Source organism: Hippocampus guttulatus, chromosome 9, assembly GCF_054856545.1.
Source record: "Hippocampus guttulatus isolate MCC_2025c chromosome 9, RoL_Hgut_1.0, whole genome shotgun sequence".
Classification (NCBI taxonomy): Eukaryota; Metazoa; Chordata; class Actinopteri; order Syngnathiformes; family Syngnathidae; genus Hippocampus; species Hippocampus guttulatus.
In genome coordinates this window covers 2,553,567-2,574,127 of record NC_141269.1, presented here as the reverse complement: position 1 = coordinate 2,574,127, position 20,561 = coordinate 2,553,567, and the positions used below count along the sequence as shown (strand labels likewise).

At 45.9% G+C, this 20,561-nt stretch overlaps 1 protein-coding gene across 1 annotated transcript in view; it reads right to left on the bottom strand.

The window, feature by feature from the left end:
- Positions 1 to 342: 342 nt before the first annotated feature.
- The window catches only part of mtnr1aa (melatonin receptor 1A a), a 32,179-nt gene continuing 11,960 nt past the window's right edge, over positions 343 to 20,561 (bottom strand). The window contains exon 2 of the mRNA XM_086120289.1: positions 343 to 2,924. Within this exon, the coding sequence (XP_085976415.1) occupies positions 2,044 to 2,924 (881 nt within the window). The 3' untranslated portion in view covers positions 343 to 2,043. The remainder of the gene's footprint in view (positions 2,925 to 20,561) is intronic.

Sequence of the window (20,561 nt, the reverse complement as noted above, 5' to 3'; positions counted from 1 at the left end):
ATTTGTGAAGCAATCAATCAGAGGAAAAGGGGCTTGTCTCCCTTCGCAGTTTTCCACCCGAAATGTGGGTATTGCAAAAGCTGCGTAATGCGGTCCGGCTGCAAATTATTGGCGATTTAATTTGTGTGTGTGTGTGTGTGTGTGGGGCACACCGCCTGTGGAAAATTTGGCTCTCCTCCCTACATTTGTGGAATCTCTGCGTTTTCTGCATCTGGTAATGTCTGCATAAAATTGTAACGTCCCACATTGAAAACTGTTGAATCATTTTATAATGTTCCACATTTTGGGATGTCGGCCTGAAACTGCCCTTGAGCGAAGCCACACAACAAAAAGCGACAGAGCGGCGTGAAATATATCTCGCTTTATTTTGCATATTATGAACAATTCCTGATATCCATGCATACAGTATAATGAGATCACAGGATGGCCTGGTTTCTAAAATATATGTTCCACATCATGAATGGGGGCGGGGAGCTTGTATTGCAGGGCGTAATAAGAATAAGACAGCACTTCATTAAGTGTTACAATGTCACAAATGAGCTTATTCTTCAATGTTTTGTCTTGGCGTGGCTTGGGTGGAACCTGATGTATATAGATATATTCATATATACTGCATTACTAATATAGCTACATAGAAAATAAATATGATGATACCATCAGTGTAAACAAAAGGTTGGACATATGTTGACCGGACTACATCTACAAAGCAAAAAGTGCCTGATAAGATCAGAAAAGGTGAACCCTGTTGTACCACCGGAGGCGGGGCATCAGAAGTTGCTTCTGATCAATAGCAAATGCTAGCGGACTTCTAGAAACTGCTATGATAGTGGACCGCCTGTAGTTGCTACACCACCAGGAGTTCGTGCAGACTACTAATCGACTTCTAGTAGTTGCAAGCAGGCCACTGGAGGTTTCTAGAGGACCACCCGGACCTTCCCCAACATCGAGAGTTGCTAGAAGATCACTAGGAATTGCTAGCAAACAACTAGAAGTTGCGAGTGGACCATCAGGAGTTTCTTGTGGACCGCCAGGAGCTGCTTCAACACTCAGAGTTGCTAACAGACAACTAGAAGATATTAGTGATCACCAGTGGTGGCTAGTGCACCACCAGATCTTTGTACACCACCAAGAGTTGCTACAAGACCACGAGGAGTTGCTTGCAATCCACTTGCGGAGGAGCCGTTTCAACTCTCAGCGTTGCTAATAGCTAGCTAGAGGATAGCAGTGATCACCAGCAGTCACTAATGGACTAGCTTGAGTCGCAACAACATCAGGAGTTGCTAGCAGACTACGAGCAGACCACCAGGAGGTCCAAGAAACTACAATACAATGACAATGAGTGTGAACTCCTACTAAGAGTTGCTTGTGGACTACTAGCGGGCCTCGTAGACCACTGGGAGTTTCTAAAAGATTACTAAGGCTTGCTAGTTGACCACGAGTAGTTACTAGATGACTTCAAGGATGTGATATCCAACCACTCGGAGTTGCTCGGAATGTCAGAAATTGCCTACAGACTACAGGGAACTGTTAGTGGTGCACCAGCGCTTACTGGCTGACTTATAGAAATTGCTAGCAGACTACTGGCTGTTGTTCACAGGCTAATAGCAGATAGAAGGACCTAGCGCAATACCAGGAGTTGCTTGTGAACAAATCGAAGTTGATAGTGGACCACCGGGAGCTTCTACATGGCCAGGAAATAGTAGTGGACCACTAGAAGCTGCTAGTCGACGACTAGCCGCCACCCAGCTCCCAAAGCAGACCACCAGAAGTTACTAGCTGACGTCTCGTAGTTGCTGCCAGACTCCAAGTGTTGTTTGCAGACTACAAGCTGACCACTTGGGAGCTCCTGGCGGACCAGCAGAAAATTGGGTCCAGCAATCATCCAGCTTCAAAGCAAAGTGTCTGATAATAAGATAATATAATAATATGCACCGCTGTTGTAGTGATTGTGGAGGTCAGATTAGCACCGTGTCACAGTCACTTGAGGCTTTTCCATTATTTCATATTTGGTTATTTTTTTATTTTTTTCTCATGTCCATTTTTTCATACCGAATCCACCTTGACGCGGTTATTGTTTGTCGTAAGCGGCGAGGGCTTGCTCTTGAGCCTGTCGCCGCCAGCGCCGGCCTGGTCGTTGGAGCTGTCCTGGAAGAAAAGTCTGGCGGTGCAAAGCGACACCACGATGCGCTTGTACTCGCGGCGGAAGTTCTGGTTGAGCACGCCGTAAACGATGGCGTTAAGGCAGCTGTTGAAGTAGGCCATGAAATAGCTGGCCACAAACAGCCACTCGGGTACCAGGGGCAGCGCCACCTCGGGCCGGATGGCCACCGCCAAGCCGATGAGGTTGAGGGGCGCCCAGCACACGGCGAAGAGCACGAAGACCACAAACATGGTGACAAAGTTGCGGACGTCGTGAGGCGTCAGCTTGGGCCGGTTGTCGGGTTTGACTCGGCGTCGCACCTGGATCACCAGGATCCAAATGCGCAGGTAGCAATAGGTGACGATCATGATGGGCAGGATGAAGTGGAAGAAGACCACGGCGATGGTGTACGCCGAGCTGGCCGACTGCTCGAAGGTGCACGAGTAGACGCGCGGGTCGTAGCGCAGCGAGCCCACGAACAAGTTGGGCACGATGGCCACCACCGTCAGAGCCCAGATGAGCACCACGTAGCACAGCGAGTTCTTGTCGCTGTACAGCTTGTCGTACTTGAGGCTGTGGCAGATGTAGCAGTAGCGGTTGAGGGCAATGCCGGTGATGTTGAAGATGGAGCCGATGACGCTGACGCCCGTCAGGAAGCCGCTGATCTGGCAGTGGGCGTAGCCCAGGTTCCAGCCGTTGTGGAAAATGGAGGCCAGCACCAGCGGATACGGGTAGATGGCCACCACCAGGTCGGCCACCGCCAGGCTCACCACAAAGACGTTGCCTGTGCCGCACACGGATACAAAGCGCGAGTGAGCGATGGCTGTGCAATTCACACACGTTACTTTTTCCCCAGACACACTGTCCAGACAATACGACTTGTTGAAAAATAAATATATATACTGTATACTATGTAATAATATCACCCAGGCCAGCGTTATCTCCAGAGCGTCAGGAAAAAAAGCACGATGCGAGCAGGCCATTTCATTTGTGCGGCATATTTATTCTTTTAATTTAGTTTGGATTAGTTTTAATATTAGTTTTTCATTTTTGCATAGTGTTTGTCAAGTGCAAGATTCAAAATAAAAAAAGCCAATCAATATTGTGTCATTAAATCCACGAAAATTATGAAATGATCTTTGGAACTTCTTTCTTCTCTATGGGCGTTCAGCAGTACTGAAATAAATTCGTTTAAAATGAATCCTGAAAGCTCACGCATGATATTAGCCGACAAAGATGAAAACGAAGGACGATTGTTATTTTTAGTCAATTTATGAACCTAAATTGCCATTTCAGTTAGTTTTTGATTTTTCATTTTTATTTTATTTTGGTCATGAAATACCCCCCCCCCCCAATTTTTGTTGTGGTTAATGTGGGGTTTTTTTTTTTGCTACTTATAATAACCTCGGTCTGGACACGCATACGCAAGTGAAAGGTCTCGATCTGTCCGTTCACATATATTCGTATTGTAAACATGTCTGTCCATTCGCATAAATGCATGTTCACATCAATCAGTCTCAGCATTCACATGCACGCGTGCACACACACACACACACACACACACACACACAAAACCAAGTTTTGGTCACGCGCAGAAGAATCTTCCAGTTCGGATGCTGACGCTTCGACAGCGACAGCATCAGTGCTGGAAGCGACTTACGCTGACTGTCCATGCGTCTGTCAGCAAGCCCGCAGCTAATCTGTGGCGACACACTAATAGCTGAGATCTCGATCTGCTTTCACGACTGGTCTTCTCCCGGGGGCGGGCCCGGCATCGAAACGCTACACTGGATTGTTGCAGTTCGCCAGCAGCCTTGACCTTGGCAAGGATACGAGCGGCTAGCCCTTTTAGCTTTTCTTTAGCGCGAGGCTAACCTCTAAAACCAAACCATTTATCTCACATTGTCATCAAGATTAATCTGCTTGTGATTGTTAAAAAAATAAAAATAAATATATGCCAGGAAGACCGTGAAAAAAAATGATCGCTTATCAAATAATATTGGAAGCTGCAGGGGAGGAATGACAAATCAAATTTTCAAATCGTTCAGCCATGTGTTCAGGCTAGCCTGTTTGCTAGCGCACGCAAAGTGTCCGTTCACGCTCCAAAGAATGACAACATTAAGTCTCGTCACTCGCATCCCCGTATGAACCGTGGTCTACCGATCCCCCGTATGAAAGATTGAAATGAGGCGCTTTTATTTTTTTGCTCAGTCGAGAACAACGTGAGACAACAGCGGGCAGCAACGCGGTGGCCTTTCAAAATGTTCCTTTTTTTTCTCCGTTCTCCCTGGGATTTACTGAGTCATCCGAAGGCTGCTGTCACTTCTGGGGCATCCCCCCCCCCCCTCCCCCCAGATGAGCCGACGGCCTCCAACATAGCTTGACCGTCGCCGAGAAATATCCGCACCGATAAGCGACAACTACGCTGTCCATATTTATTCGGCCAGCGTGTAGCTTGGGTTTGCTCATGTTCAAGGCAATTTCTGTAGTTTCTAATAAATTTCCGTCTGGATTTCCGCTAACATTTCATTGGCATTTGAAGAGCCAATTCCATGGATGTTTTTCCAACTTTGATAAAGTGCAAAAATCCCGCAAGCCTGTGTGTGTAGCTAATGCCATGAACATCTTCGCCTGCATGCGTTCTCGTGACTCGGGTCCATCGATTTGCGACGGCGGCATCGCCAGCCGTTTAGCATTCATGGAAATCCAAGAATCAGAGACACACAGAGGACACTCCACCACTCTCTGTCCAAGACGTGCACAAAAATGTCCCGAAAGATCAACTCCGACGTCACTTAACTCAGCAAACTTCATGTGGCGTTGTCATTTAGGATAGGCTGCCTTTCCTTAAAATAAAAAAAATAATAAAATAAAATAAAATCCCAAGGTCGATGAAGGACAAAGTTGTTGCTGTCGGGGTGGAACATGGTTTCTTTTCCAAAGTTATTTCAAATGGCGTCCAACATGGGGCCCCAAAATCCCCAAACCTCAGTTGAGGTACTTCCGGTGGACATAGAAAGCTGTTGTCTACAAAGCTCATAGTTTAAAAAAAAAAAAAAAAGTGGAAACATTTGGATTCAGATATGCACAAACTTCAGTTGAATAGTTAAAAATAAATAAATAAATAAAAAAGAAAAGATACCCAAACACACCAATTCAATGTTCAGCAACTTCCCGATCCTCCAAATCTCAACTCAGCTACTTCCCAAGAGCACAACGTGGTACATACCCGTATAAAAATATCCTGGTAAATATTCTATTTATTTATTGATTTATTTCGAATGGAACAACCCCCCCCCCTAAAAAAAAATCACAATAAATTTCGATTTGGCACAAACCCGATCCTCCAAAATACCTGGTTGTGTATTTCCCCGAAAGACAGAAGAAAATAGTTGATTAAAAAAAAAAAGTAAATTGATGGAACACTCCGCCAATCTGTCTGTGGTTACTTCACGCTGCAAAACATCCCCACAAAACTTCTGCGCATCATCAGAAATCGTGGCTGGTATCGATGTCGAGCGCACGCCACGTGACGCGGTGCTCAAATGTGCTTTTGGACTTGGCGCAAGAGTTCTTTCAAAAGCAAAACATCTCCAGCCACCTGTCAAATCTCTGTTGGGCCATTTCCTCAGCCTCCAAATCCCAGCTCAGGCACTCACCAAGGACAAAAGGACACAGTTGGTGTTGTTGGAAAGCTCACACTGCAAAATGCACTCGGGAAACTTTTGAGAGCTTTACCGCAACCTTCATTTCATCGTCTCCAACAAAACCCCCCAAAAGTCTGTCCAATCCATGTTCAGCTACTTCCTGATGCCCAACAACGCAGTCCGGGTTCTCCCTAACGGGCAAAAAAAAAAAATGGGGCTCATAAGCGCATTCGGTTCTTGACCAAATTTCCTTTTCAAAGTGAATTTTACCCCACAAAAGGGCCAAATTTGACTACTTGCTCATCTTGAAAACCAAAGTTTGGGTTCAGGTGAGGTACACAGAAGAACATCCGGAAGACGCTCCCTTGTAAAACAGAAATGCAGCCCAAAACCTGCCAAGTATGTGCAGGATTCCTTTTCCGATCCACAAAAACAGCGCAGGTCCTGTCCTCACGTCAGAGAAGGTGTTGGGTAAGGTTTGAAAGGCTGCAACGAAAACATGCTCAGCACGTACCTCAGACGAAACTGAGTTGCGCAACCTAAGCCAACAAACGCGCGTTGGACCACTTCCCCCGGTCCCCAGTCGAGGCGCCTCCCCAGGACACGGCAGGACCGTCAGCGTCGAAAAAAAAACCCCCACCAAAAAAACCAAAACAACAACCAAATCATCTGCTGCCAAAATCCCTGTTTGGCCACTTCCCAATTTTCAAAATCCCAGCCTGAGCACTTCCCAATGTCGTCGACGGACGTGACCGCTACCGCCTCAAAGCTCGCGTCTCAAAGTCTGCGGCAAATCTTCCGTTTGATGACTGCCGACCTTCCTTTCAGAGTGACTCCCAAAACGGAACGATGGCCCCCACCAAAAACCATCGCTTGCCATTGTCCGAAATTCCACTTCGCAAGGACACGGCGGCTATTGTTGGAACTGCTCACACCTCTGGAATCGGAGAACTATTTGCTCCATCCGTGCGCTGGGTTTTATTTACCTTGGTCAGCTACTCTGTGGCCCCGCTGTCATTGTGACCTCCCCCAAGGAGACCAACGCCAGCCAAGAGCCTAATTGGACATTAGCTCTGAACGAAGCGTAAGCCAAAACGGCATTTTACGCTTAATCCTGGCCGCTTTCGTTTCATTAGCGGTCGATCTGCACCGAGTCAGTGACTTGGCTGTACAGCTGAGGGGGGGGGAAATAAATAAAGTTCACACTTGGCTGAGTTTAGCGTGTTGAGAAAGGGTATGAGACGGCCACCTCGGCGCGTCTCCGCGGGGATGTTGTTTCGAACGCCGCTGAGCTGTCTCCTTCCGCTGGACCGCGCCGCATCATAACATCGTTAGGCGGGGGGCGCTCGCCGCCGGGAGTCGTGCGGTTTTGCCCGCCGCGGTGACTCGCCGGCGTTCGCATCCGGAGCATCCCAAGTTCAACTTTTGGCTGCTCGTTTCGGCGTGATTTTGGTTTGGAAACAAGAGCAGCTTGACGAGGTTGATATGACGCGGCCGTCTGGGAAGGGGGGGGAGGTGTCGACCGGATTCAGGGCGAGGCCTTGAGTCATTCCAACGCAATTTGACAAGAACATCCGCCGGATTAGAGTGGCTTGCAACTTCACATGGGGGGAAACAGCGACTGAGGAAAGCAGCCATCGTCATTGTCGTCGAGCAGAGGTGAGACTTTTACAAAGCAGGCATTTAATTGTGTTTTTAAAATACCGTACTTCCTTATAAATAAGGCTGAGCAAATGTATGGCTCGAAACCAGGGGTGTCAAACTCATTTTTGTCGCGGGCCACATTTTAGTTACCGATTCCCTTGGAGGGCCGTTAGGACTGAAATCAAATTTAAAAAGTCAATAATTATGGTTTATTGTTTAAGTTGCTGTAATGAGGGGTTTGGTTCCAAGAAAATGCTTACATTATGTCTCTTATTTATTACATATGCGAATTTGAAATTTTGGAAGAGATTTTAGCAAGCATCATGCAAGCTGACATGCTTGATCTGCTTCCGCGGGCCACATCAAATGACGTGGCGGGCCGGATCTGGCCCCCGGGCCTTGAGTTTGACACCAGTGCTCTAAAACGTCACTTCTGAGTGACTTGATTGTCTTATGGCTTGAAAATGTATCCTCACAAGGGTCGCGGGGGCTGCTGGAGCCTATGCCAGCCGTCTTCAAAACAGTGGGCGGGGGACACCCTGAACCGGTCGCTGGCCAATCTCAGGGCACACAGAGACCAACAACCATCCGTGCCCACACTCATGCCGAGAGACAATTTAGATCGTTTAATCAGCCTGCCATGTCTTTGGGATGTGGGAGGAAATTGGAGTACCCGGAGAAAACCCACGCAGGCACGGGGAGAACAAAGCAAACTCCACACAGGGACCCGCGACCTCTGCACTGTGAGGTCGACCACTCGCCCATCAGGCCCACCACAATCTATGAACGCATTTTATGGCTTTCAGACACAAAACAAATCATTATTTAAACAATTTGGATGCTATATTTCTATATCATATTGGTGATTCCCATAAGTGTGCCGCGAGAGGTCTCACGGTGTGCCAAGGGGTAATGATCGAATGTCACTTTATTGGTGAGAAAATGATTTACCAATAACAAACAGAGTCTCTTTGTGCCTCTTTCTACGCCAGCAACTTTGAGTGACAAAAAGAACAAACCAATCATCCTCTATTAGAGGGCAAAAAGTACGAAATTGACAACCCATATCCTTTTTTTGCCTCGGCTCAATAAATCACTGCCTCAGACTACCCCGACGACTTCTGATACGACGAACGCCCGACATCAAGTCTCGTTGGTGGATTAGGAAGGTACAAAAATGAAAAGTGAAAAGTAAGCCCCCCGCCTTCATCATCTCCTGGGCAGAATTTATCGCCAACGGTTCTTTTCATGCATGCTACTGTGCGCGGGAGAAAGTGCACTCCAGCTGTATGAATCCATTTGTGCCCGAGCTTTATATGTTAAATGATTTAAAAAAAATAAATGACACGTATATAATGACAATGTCAGGGCTGGTTTTCGAGAACGTCTGGAGACTCTGAAGGAGTCCCGGGAATGTCGAACAGTTCACAGACCGGGTATGATTTTCAAGTCTAAAAAGACTTTCCGAACACAGTTTCATGATTATTATTTTAGAGGTGCGATGAGTGATCAATTATCGATTGTCAAATTTGTCGCGAGTAATTGTCGATCATAAATAAATCGTTGAGATGAAAAAATGCTCGGAATTTCAGGTTTTTGACGGTATACAGTTTGTTTTTTTTGGGGGGGGGGGGCGTTGTGAAAGCAGATTGCTTTTTGGAATGAATCATCATAAAACATTTGCATTTGTTTGGGAACATTATTTTTGCCAATTTTTGAACCGGCAAGCAAATGATCATTAACTTATTTTGGGGCACTTGCTGCACTCTCGATTTGAAATAATGTCTTTTTTCTTTTTTTTTTTAATGAAGGAATTGGAAAACAAAATTTGAAAAAACAATTTTTAATGAGATTCGTCGATGAATCGATAAAGTAAATGACAGATTGATCATGATTAAAAATTTTGCATTAGCCGCAATCCTCAAATATTTATTTTGATTTTTTTTCTGTTTGGTTTCACTCAAAAACATTCTTTTCACGCTGGCTCCACAAAATAATACACTTTGCGTTTTGGTGATGTGGATAAAGAGATGTTTTTAAAGAGATTTTAGGTAAAAGCCGCAACGTTCCACATGCCGCCTGACCGAAATGGCCCCTGAGATCGGGAAATCCCGAGTAGGAGCAACACGGCGAGGGAAATGGACGCGGTTTGGGAGGGATGACGGTCACACGTTTTGAAAATTGTGTTTATTTATTTTTAAATCATACACTGGTGCCTTGTGATTCGAAGGACCCGAGTTTTTCGAGGTACGACCGTCATTCGGCAGATTCTTGGAGAATTTACGCGCTGTGTCTTTGAAACGTCGCTTTGCCAGAAGGAGCAACATGACGAATGAGACCGAAGTGAACTTCATTCTACCGTCTCTAAACTTTTGAACGGACATGTGCAGGTGTTCAGGGCGGAAATGAACGACAACCACAACAACAACATGTTCAAGGACGTCCACTACTGTGCCTTTCTGTGACTCTTCCAGTCTTTCCGTCTCGCCCTTGCTCCCGACACCGTCACACTCGAAGCTCCGTGGCACTGCGGCATGCCGCTAAAATCATTTCCTATCGCGATTGTCGTAACCAAAATCTTAATGATTTTCTTCGGCATCCAAAGCAACTTTCAAGTGCCCTCGTCCAGTAACTCGCAGGCGCAACAAAAAACGATTCGCATCAGAAAACCCTCGTTTTGATTTCAAAGATGCGAGTGCACCGCCATTCGATCCTCACTCGCAATCCCGAAGGGAACCGAAAATCGAACATTGCAACCCCCCGAGTGAAAAATAAACAAACAGAAATGAATGAATGAACACGCAACGGCTTTCATGACTTCTTGGCGGAGAGCGATCGAGTTCGGCAAATCACACGGCGCGCTCACGGCCCGCACGAGGCGAAGAGCCAGCGCGGGTGCCGGCGTCAGCAAAAGAAGCCAAGCGCTGCCATATTAGCGACAGTTTGACAGAGCCGCACGTCAGCAGAAAGCCTTTCGTCGCGCTCCCCTTCAGACGGGGAATTGCCACGTCGATGTTGTCCTACTTAAGCAAAAAGGACAAAGAGGATGCCTGGCGGACTTTTGCGGTCGCTACGGCGGAAGATGACTCGCGTGACCGGGGAGCAGCTGGACTGACTGGAGAATGTTTGCAGCCACGGTACGCATGCTTCAGCCCAGCCGAGGGGGGGGTGGGGGTTCCGTCCAGTGTCCCACTCGCAGTGACCTTCTGCTCACTGAGACAATAGCGCCATGCTAAAGACAGAGCAAGAGCTTCCGACATGCAAAAATACGGCGACTTACCGACGGCTACAGATGAATACGATTGAAGATGCACTTTTTCAAGCACCAAATTGATCTGATCTATGCACTGTATCGATGAAACAGAGCCGTGACTAATGAGGATTTTACTTCTTAGTCATCGATTATTCTGTCGCTTATTTTGCCGGTGAATCATCGTTTCAAATCGGCGGTGCAAAAACTGCACAAACACGAATTATGACTCAGTTACACCTTTGGTCTGTAACCGCTGGCAAAATGTTGATGAGTGTTTTCCAAAGTAAAAGCAGATAATGCACATATCTTATTTTGGAGAAAAAAAAAAGACAATGGATATTCTTTAAAGGAATATGACAATATTAATTGAAAGGTTGAATAAAAAAAAAAAGGGGTGTGTTTGGGAGATGGAAGGATTTCAGAAGCGAGTGATGTGAATTACGAATGTGGTCACAGGACCAGTTAAACTCGGAAGTCAATTATCATTATTTATTTATTTATTTTTTGTACAACCTGTTCGGCTGGTGCTTGTCGACACACTGAAAGCGTGGAATCAGATTGACAACATGACATGGGACAAGTTTGTCCGGGGGGCTTCCTCTGCGAGACGTGACTGGACCTGTCAGGCTGTCAGACCACCGGCTGTAGGGGTCCGGATGAAATCCGGCGTGGCACCACCGGTGGTGGTTTGTCATCTCGGTGGCCTCGCCGGGGAGAGCGAAAGCCTGTCAGACAGGTACTTTGGAAGATTTGCCCGCAATTACTCACGAGTTGCAGCTACGCCAAGGTTAGCGCACTGAATGAAAATTGAAATTGAAGAAAACAATTTGTTCGCAAAAAAAAAAAAAAAATACATAACTTTTTTTTTTTTAACTAATCGGTCAAAAACTCCAAAACTAATTCCAGCAAAAATGACCATTTTTTGTCAATTAATATTAATAAACTTTTACAGTTCAATTTTAACGCATTTATTGTAGCTTACTAAATAATACTTAAAACTAAAACTAATAAAATCTAAACTGAAACGAACCATTTGAGAGAAAGAAATGCTCTAAACACTAATTAAAAATAAGTGGATTAAAAAAAAATCGAAACGAAATAAAAAGTAGCTATAATGAAAAATCCAAAAGTCAGATTACCCCGAGCTACGCTTCCATCCGTCCAACGAATAAAGCGGAAACTTTCCTGGGGCACGAATTTCGGGCCTTCACCAGGGGCTTGGAGCTCCCGAATGAGACTCGTTTTCCTACCCAAAATTTTTGGGGCCGTGTGGGGTCTGGTAGGCCGCTTGAGGTTAGGGATTACTGGAATTGATTAGGGTTCGGATTTACGTTTTAATATGGGACAGGGTAAGGATTCGGGGTTGCAGCTGGTCAGGGTTGGATTGCGACGAGTGTCATTCATGGTCATTGAAGAGTCAGAGCAGCTCAAGTGTGGAACCGAAACCGTATGTCTCCCTTTTAGTGAAGAGGAGCTTCTATTCTTACCAAATAATTGTCTTTTTATCCGAGTAATCGCCGGGATTTGGTCGTGACAGTCACGGACCACCCCAAAAAAAACAAAAAACCTCACCGGTTCAGTGGATCCAGACAGAACGTGCCACATCGTTAGTCGTCGGAATCAAAGAAAAACACCTCAATCTTTGCTCGCTGCCAAGTGCAAAGCTGAGATTTTCTTCTGCCTGATCGACGCGCACGCAACGGGAAACATTTCGAGCCCACTTGTGGGATGTTTTGACGGGGGCCTCGGTTTGAAAGGCGGCGGCAGGGTAAACGGAACGGGGAAAAGACGCCCGCCCCCGGGGAGACCTGTTTGAAGGCGAGCCTCGGGCGACGGGACCCGCGACATCCCCGGCCTGTCAACCACCTCTCACTGTACCCCCGCGGGCTGATAGCTTATGGATACGGAAACTCGGAGTGTTCAAACCAAATTCATTTGGAAATGTGAAACGCATGCCAAGTCACACCGTGGAAATATTCTTTTTTTTAAAAACCTTTTTAAATAAAAAAGACGGTGTCCCTGTCGCTTTTCTGTTGCTGGCAGAAGATCTCTCTTTTCGGAAACGTACTTGAGAAAAGAGCAAGGCGGAACCGGTTGCTCGCTCCCTAATTGCTATCCAGCGGCGCCTCGAGATTTCAGTTTAATTTGCTCCAATCATCTTTCCCCAAAGATCTCGGATATCTTGATGAACTTGTACGTCGGCTCACTCAAGGGGACTCGAGGTCATTCCCTCATCAGTGAAATGAAAACGAATGACCGAGCCTCGAATCAACCGATGCGTTTCCTTTCTGTGACTCCCCCAGTCTGTCTTTAGTTCTCTTGCAATCTGCCGGCGTCACAATTCAAGTTCAAGTTCAAGTCAACTTTATTGTTAAATGTGCTACATGGGTACAGCACGGATGAAATTTCTTTTCTCTCAACCACATGAGAGAGAGGAGCCGCTGCGGGTGCCCGCGCCGCCATCAAAAGAAGAGTTAACATAAAATGACAAAATAATACAACAATGTCCAATGATGTCCACTTCTGTGCCTTTCTGTGACTCCTCCAATCTCTCTGTGTGTCTCTGTTGCGAACCGAGTCCAGCCAGAGACAATACCAAGACTTTCAAAATTGTGCAAGACCGATTTTGAGTGTTCCAAAAACAAATTGACAGTGTACACAAACAATCAAAAAGCCCTCAAGAAGCAACAGTAGAGCGCAAGGCAAAAAAATAAAAAATGAAAAATGGCCACATTGTGCTTCGAATGCGTACTCACTTTTTCCAGCAGGTTTTCTCCTCTGTTCAGTAACACGAGTGAGGGCGACTTGAGGGGAAAAAAAAGCGCCCATCACACACCAAATTGTCAAACATGATGAACGGGGGGATATGAATTGGGGTTTTTGGGCCCCGCGGTGAGTCGGAGAGAGCAGAATAAGGCACGGCGACACACAATGCAGAAAAATTATCTGCTGAAAACAGACTTTTCATGCTCGTCCTCACCCGGCTGGCCCGACGGAAAACATTTCATCCCCGTTTTGCACACCGTCTCGCTATTTGACGGCCAGGTCGGAGCGTGGCCTGTCTTGAAAGGCCGAGGCCTGGCGGGGGAGGGGCTTACGGGCTGACCCAGTTAGGAGCTCGCTCTGCCGTTGACCAATGATTCGGCCTTTCAAAAAGAATACCCAACGAGCCAACAAATTCCAGTTTCAACAACAACAAGCGATCAAACGAGTGCGTCAACCAAGAATCAATTGTCGACGAGATTATCCTGAGTGATTATCCAGTGGTGTGCGAGGGGTGATTTTTACTCCCCGATCTGCTCAGACAACGAACAGGGCCAAAATTCTGAGATGTAAGATTCCGTCAATATTTAGAAATCGCAAATCCAAATCAATGTGCGATGAGCCGATTCTTAACCTCTTTGGGACATTTTTTCACGTTTGTTTTACAAATCTGGGCATTCGATCCCAGGCTTTCGATCCCAGGCAAGCATTTTGTTACGGCTGCAGCGGTAGTGAAAGCGCTATATAAATAAAGCTGTATTGTATTGTATTCCTTTTATCGTCGCTCCATCTAGTGGATGCATAACGCAACCGCAACCACTACTGTGGCTTCTATTTTATGTGCCTTATAATTGGGTGCGCCCAATATATGAAAACAGTTTCAAAATATGCCATTCATTGACGGTGCGCTTTATACTCCGAAGCGCCTTATAGTGCGGAAAATACGGTACTGAAGTGCAGCCAAGAGTGGCCAAATTTATTTTTATTTTTTCGCTCTTTGTGTGGTGCGCCTAACTAACTCGCAATCATGCCGATTCACCGCTGATATGGACAAAAGTGAGTACTACGTAGCGCTCAGTACAGAAAAAGAATAGATGACTGGGGGAAGAAAAAAAAATGGGATGAAGTGAAGGCTTTGTGGTCCTGTGACAACTGCTGCTTAATGAATGGAAAAAGAAAATCAGCCCGAGGGAGTGTTTCTCCAACTGTTACATAAACAGCATGTTGTACAAGACACAGTTTGAGAAATATCACGCACCGATGCTTTACTTGAGTACCCCCGTGATCTTTTGCTGATTACAAGTGCTGTAACTGCCAACCAGCCGGTCACCAGTCCCCCGAGTTGACCGACTGTGATTTGAACAACACCTTTTAGAAGAAAAAAAAAAACTCACCAAACTCAGAGATGCAATACAAGACATTGTGGCAGCGGTCACTTGCTCTTGCTTTTGTGAGACACGTTCACAAAAAGAAGTAGGCTGGATTTTTTTTTTAAAGCGTCACAAAATGACGGCGAGCAAGCCATAAATCAGCAAGAGAAAAAGAAAAATGCAGAAAACAGTTTACTCTTAGAAAAATAGATAAATAAATAAATGAATCGAATCTAATCTAATCTTAAATCCGCTGCCTTGGATTACACGATAACATGATTCAAGAAACATATATATTTTTTTCACTACCATAATGTCTTGGGGATGATTCTTGTCAAAAATAATCAATGTGGACACAATCCAGTCGCATCGCGCCAGTGACTCTGCGACTGCCGCCATTTCTCGTAACCCTGTAACCTTGAGCGGTGCACCAATGCCCCCGGTGGCGACGTCACACCGCAATCATTAATTAAGTGTGTGAATGAAACGACGTTGTCGAACAGCTTGGAGTTCATTGACGGTAGAAAGAACAAGAACAGTCCACTAATGAAGCCAGTTTTCATTTTTACCCTTTACGACTACCCAATCAGCCATATCCGAGAGATCTCACTTATATTCTCGAATCTCCCAAAAAAAATAAAATAATGAAGCTCTGAAGATGGTAAGGCCACTAATACACACACACACACACACACACACACAATGAACGACTGTCTTGGACTCCCATTTTGCAATTAGCGAGCAGTTTGATCCTGTCAGAAGATTGGAAGCATCCCATTTATGTCATTCGGGTCCCAGGATGGCGAGAGTCTAATGAGGAGCAACTGGCGCTCATTACAGAACGAGCACACGCATACTCGTTGGGCTTCAAGGTTACGGAGGTTAACGCGCAGCGCAAGCGAGCCTACGACTCATTTTTGGAACGCAGGGCTGCCAAATGGAGAAGTGCTTGCAAAAGGAAGGTGCGAGTCCGAACATGGGAGCCCCCGGGACATGAAATTTAGCCCGTTTTAAGTCGTGGGAATGAACCGAACCCGACCAGGGGCGTCGAAAACCACAGCCGTCAGTTTGTGACCGTTAGCAACATTAGCATTACAAGAAGGCAGCCGTTCTAAGTTGGACGTTCGGTGTGGCGGAAGATGAATAGAGGCCTTAAAAACCACAGGGGTCAGTTAGCAAATGAAGAAGGGAAACAGTAGGGAAAGAGTAAAAGCAGACCAGAGATCTTGAAAACCACAAGTGTCTGTCATCGAACATTAGCAACATTAGCCTTACTGGAAGGGAGCCTCATTGCATGAAATGTTAGTCTGCTTTAAGTGGAGGGAATGAACAGAAGCTCACTTCGAAGCCTCTAAAGTCAACAGGTTTTTGTTAGCCACCGGTAGCGACGTTCGCATTGCTAGCAGCAGCAAGTCTCTGGAGCTCATTCAATGTTGGGATGTATGAAATTGAATGTGACTCACGTTGAAGCTGGCGATTTAAGAGTCGCAAAAGTCCAACGAAAATGCGAAAATTTGCGTTATGTTCGGCTGGTATTTAGTGTGCAGCTCATGCGCGACCACATCCCGTAATTGTCACCAAAAGGATTTCCTCGAGGATGGGACAACTAGGGCACATTTATGTGAATGTAAGAAAAATCAACAAGTGCGATCTTGTCCGATTAGAATTTTATGTCTGACGGGCCAACTGGGACAACGACAAGAGCAAACAATCAATGTGATAAGGTATTCATTCAGTATGCGACTGATAAGCAAGAGCATGCCGTACTATCCGCACGAGCGTGTTTGACCAAAGTACACTTGGAGCCAACAGGGGCCCTTTGCCTTCATCAAATTGTTTTTTTTTGGGTTTTTTTTTTAGTGTGCGACTGAGCATCAGCCACACGTCATAATATCCACCGTGTTGTTTAAGAAATGAACATTGTGAACCGACTGGGTCGCCTTGAATGCGCCGTGTTCAGCTCGTGGGGCCGGGACCCCCGCACCGCTGCACAGCTGATGCCCGGCACGTGTTGTTTGTTTTGCCCCACTTTTCTGGTGTGACAGATGTTGGCAACTTGGCCGCTGCGCGTTGTAGGTGAAATGTTAGTGAGCGCTCGTAGCAAACATGAATCAGGCCTTTTTTTCCCCTGCCATCTGTCTCTCACTCCCTCAAAATATGTCAAGTTTGATGACGCATGCCGAGAATGAACAGGATTCATTGTAGATGAGTGCATGTATCCCCTCTTCATTTAGTCCAGGGCCTGAACAAAACTGTGACAAAAGGACAAGAAGAAGCCGGGTGAGGGAATTTCTGGCAAGTGTTGGCAATGTCCTTCACGTGACAGCAATCTCCTGAATTCGTCTTATAGGATGTCTTCGCAGTGGGGGTGGTTGTCACAAAAGCGAACCTGGTCAGAAAGGCTGTGAAGATGCGAAGATAAACGCGGCATGTGCTGGAAGATTTCTGGCAAGTATTGGCAACGTCCTACATGTGACAGCAATCTCCTGAATTCATCTTACAGGATGTCTTGACTGTGGGGTTAGCTGTCACAAAAGGGAACCTGGTCAGAAAGGCTGTGAAGATGTGAAGATAAACGCGACATGAGCCGGAAGATTTCTAGCAAGTATTGGCTGTCGCCTATGCAACACCATAACCCGACCGAAGAGGCGCCGTATTGTCGCAACTCGACTCAATTTAGCTCACCAAAGGCCCATCCCAGGCCTTCGCTAAATTTTGACAAAGCCGTAATGCGGAATCGCTGGCTGTGCATGGCATGTGCTAACAAGCTCCTATATACTCCATATCTGTCTTGACTTCCCAAGATAAAACTTCCTGACCCGACGAAAGCACCCATCTGAGTGATCATGGCACTAATTCTCACTCGAGTACAGCTATAAGCGAAAGAGTCACATCATCGGAAAAAATGGTGGCCTATATGTCGATGTGATATTAAAATGGAGGTCAGGCGGTAATGGAGGTATGACTACCGTGTGCCGCTTTTGACCCCAAGTGACTGGGAAAGGGCTCAGCATATAATCTTTTTACGCTATAGTTAGGATACGGCTGACTTAAATGCTTTTACTCTGTTTTCAGGGCATACATACTGTAGCGTCGCAAAGGCCCCGAACATGATGAGGCGCATGTTATTGCGGCGCTTATCGTGGGCTTAATCTCACATTATTTGTCAGCAGGAGCGTCGGCTTTGGACGCGCTTTCTAATTTCCTATTTTGGGGCGGTAACTGCTAGGGCTCAAAGTCGGGGGAAGGAACGACTGACGATGTCTTATGCGTTCGTAATCCCTTTATTGAGGAAAAAAAAATGTTAGAATCAGCTGCATCATGCCTTTGTTATGTTAATCTAACAAGATCAAACGTGTGACGCACATCGCAAAAGTGCATCGCGTGTCAACGCAACAGCTGGCAGACAGACGTCAATCTCCCGGGCGCTCGCAGACAATCTGCGTCTAGCCTAAAACGATGTTAATATCCGTCGGCTGCGACGGCCAACTGCTGCTCGGCGGACTCGCACGCCGCCGCTACGCTCCAAGGGCGCTTTTGTTGGCTTTAATTGGAGTCTATGGCATTTGAAGTTGATCCGCAACCGGTCGCAAATGATGTCGGCCGAAAACGGCAATTGAAATCTTGACGTAGTTGCTCCGTCAACATTTTATAAGTAGTCTAGAGTCTTCAATTAACCTTGACACAGACATTTGGGGAAGGTGGGAGGCTTCGTTACTGACAGCCGAAGGGTTTGGGGACACTTGTGGCGCCCGGGAGTGCCTGCAACCAATAACAGTAGTCGGACTACCGTATTTTCCGCACTATAAGGCGCTTCGGAGTATAAGGCGCACTTTCAATGAATGGCCTATTTTAAAACGGTTTTCATCTATATCGCGCAGCGCATTATAAGGCGCATAGAATAGAAGCGACAATAGCGGCTGCGATTGCGCTATGCATCCACAAGATGGAGCTATGCTAAAGGCAATACAATACAATACAGCTTTTATTAATATTCGCGACTGCTGCAGCTGTAAGAAAATGCTTTACAGAACATTTAAAATACTACGTCCGAGAAATCAGAATATTGATCCATGTATCCAAGGCCCATCGGATTATAAGGCGCACTGTCGGCTTTTGAGGTAATTGAACGCTTCTTGAATGCATTACAGTGCGGAAAATACCTTAATTACTAGCATTATTGACTTGGAACGTGTTTTTTGAGCTTTCCTTACTAGGGGTTGACCGATCAATTGGCCAGACTATTTAATGGACGGACATTAGCTCATTAATAATCGGCAGAAATTGGACGATTTCTTTATTTTATTTTATTTTTATTATTTTTCCCCCCAATTGTTTTTGTTGGTTTATTTTATTTTGATTTTTTTAACAGATTTAAGGGTTTGACAAAAATAATGACCAGAAGGAAGAAGGGTCCAAAACAAATGTTCTTTGATGAATTCTGTATTTTTTTTAATTAATAGGCCTATTACTCAATTATTGGAATTTTAATCTGACACATAACAGAATCGGACCCCCCCCCCCCAACAAAATAAAATAAACTTGTGCCCTGTTCCTTGCATATGTCCTGTCTTTCTTGTCGTTGCAGCCTTTGTCCTGAGATTGTAGCAACTTCAGCGACATGTCATTTAGCACTTCAGGAAATGAAATTCTTGGTAATCGTATCCCAAAGCCCCCCCCCCCCCCACACACACACACAAGGTTGAGAAGCGTAAACCCATTTAAGATCCAATTCCCTATGCACAGAATCAGCGAGGGTTACGTCACGCCGTGCATTGGTTGACTAATTGAATTCATTTTCAGAACGTGTCGGGTAATTTTTGCTTTCACAACAAATTGAGGCACAGCCAGACATTGTTCACACTCAGCGGGGGGGAGCTGTTCACATCCGTGATCGTAGCGCACCGCTTCCTCGAGGTAAGTCACTAAAAATGCAACAGCGGACGAGGAGATTCAGGAAAAGTTCTGGATATTTTGCAAACAGTTCCGTCTCGAATTCATCGGAAATAATCACCCACGTCAATTTTAGATGGCATACTGTATCTGCCATGTTTTTTCTTTCACTGCTTCGATTTTGCATTTTCAACTTCTATCACATTGGGTATGATAAGAATACAAAAAGTGAACGTTTTCTATTTCGACAGCTACTTTTCCCTCACTTGCTTATCAACTCCGCGACTTCTGTCCAATGTTTGATCCGAAAGCTTCTGGGGTCGAAACTGAAAATTAATTGCTCAACCGCGGCGGTGGGAGAGTCAGCAAAGCGCGTTTTGTGTTCGGTGCCCCACTGCTGTCAGTGAAATCTCTCCATTAATTATTATTATTATTTATTTTATTTTTTTAAATCATGCCAGCGTACTATTTTCCCACATTGGAAGTCACCGAAATGCCACTCCCACGTGTGAGCATCGTACGCGGTAATCACGGCGTTTATGGGCCGGCACAAATGATGCGGCATGCGTAGGGCTCTTCTAATTATTTTTACAAACGTGACAGGTCGACTGGAGCGTGTCATCATCGGGGCTCCTTGGGACACCACATGACAAACTATTTTTCTCCCCTTTCACCTCACTCCTGGCCTCCAAATCGAACCCTGAACGCTAAAACCCCAAATCCTAAAGCGAAGCCTAACATTGACCCTGCCACTGCCAAATATCTCAAACCTGTTCTTCCTCATCGAGTGAGTCTTGGTTCAGATTGTGGGACCAGCTCGATGAAGACAACATGAACTTGCCCCTGCCTTT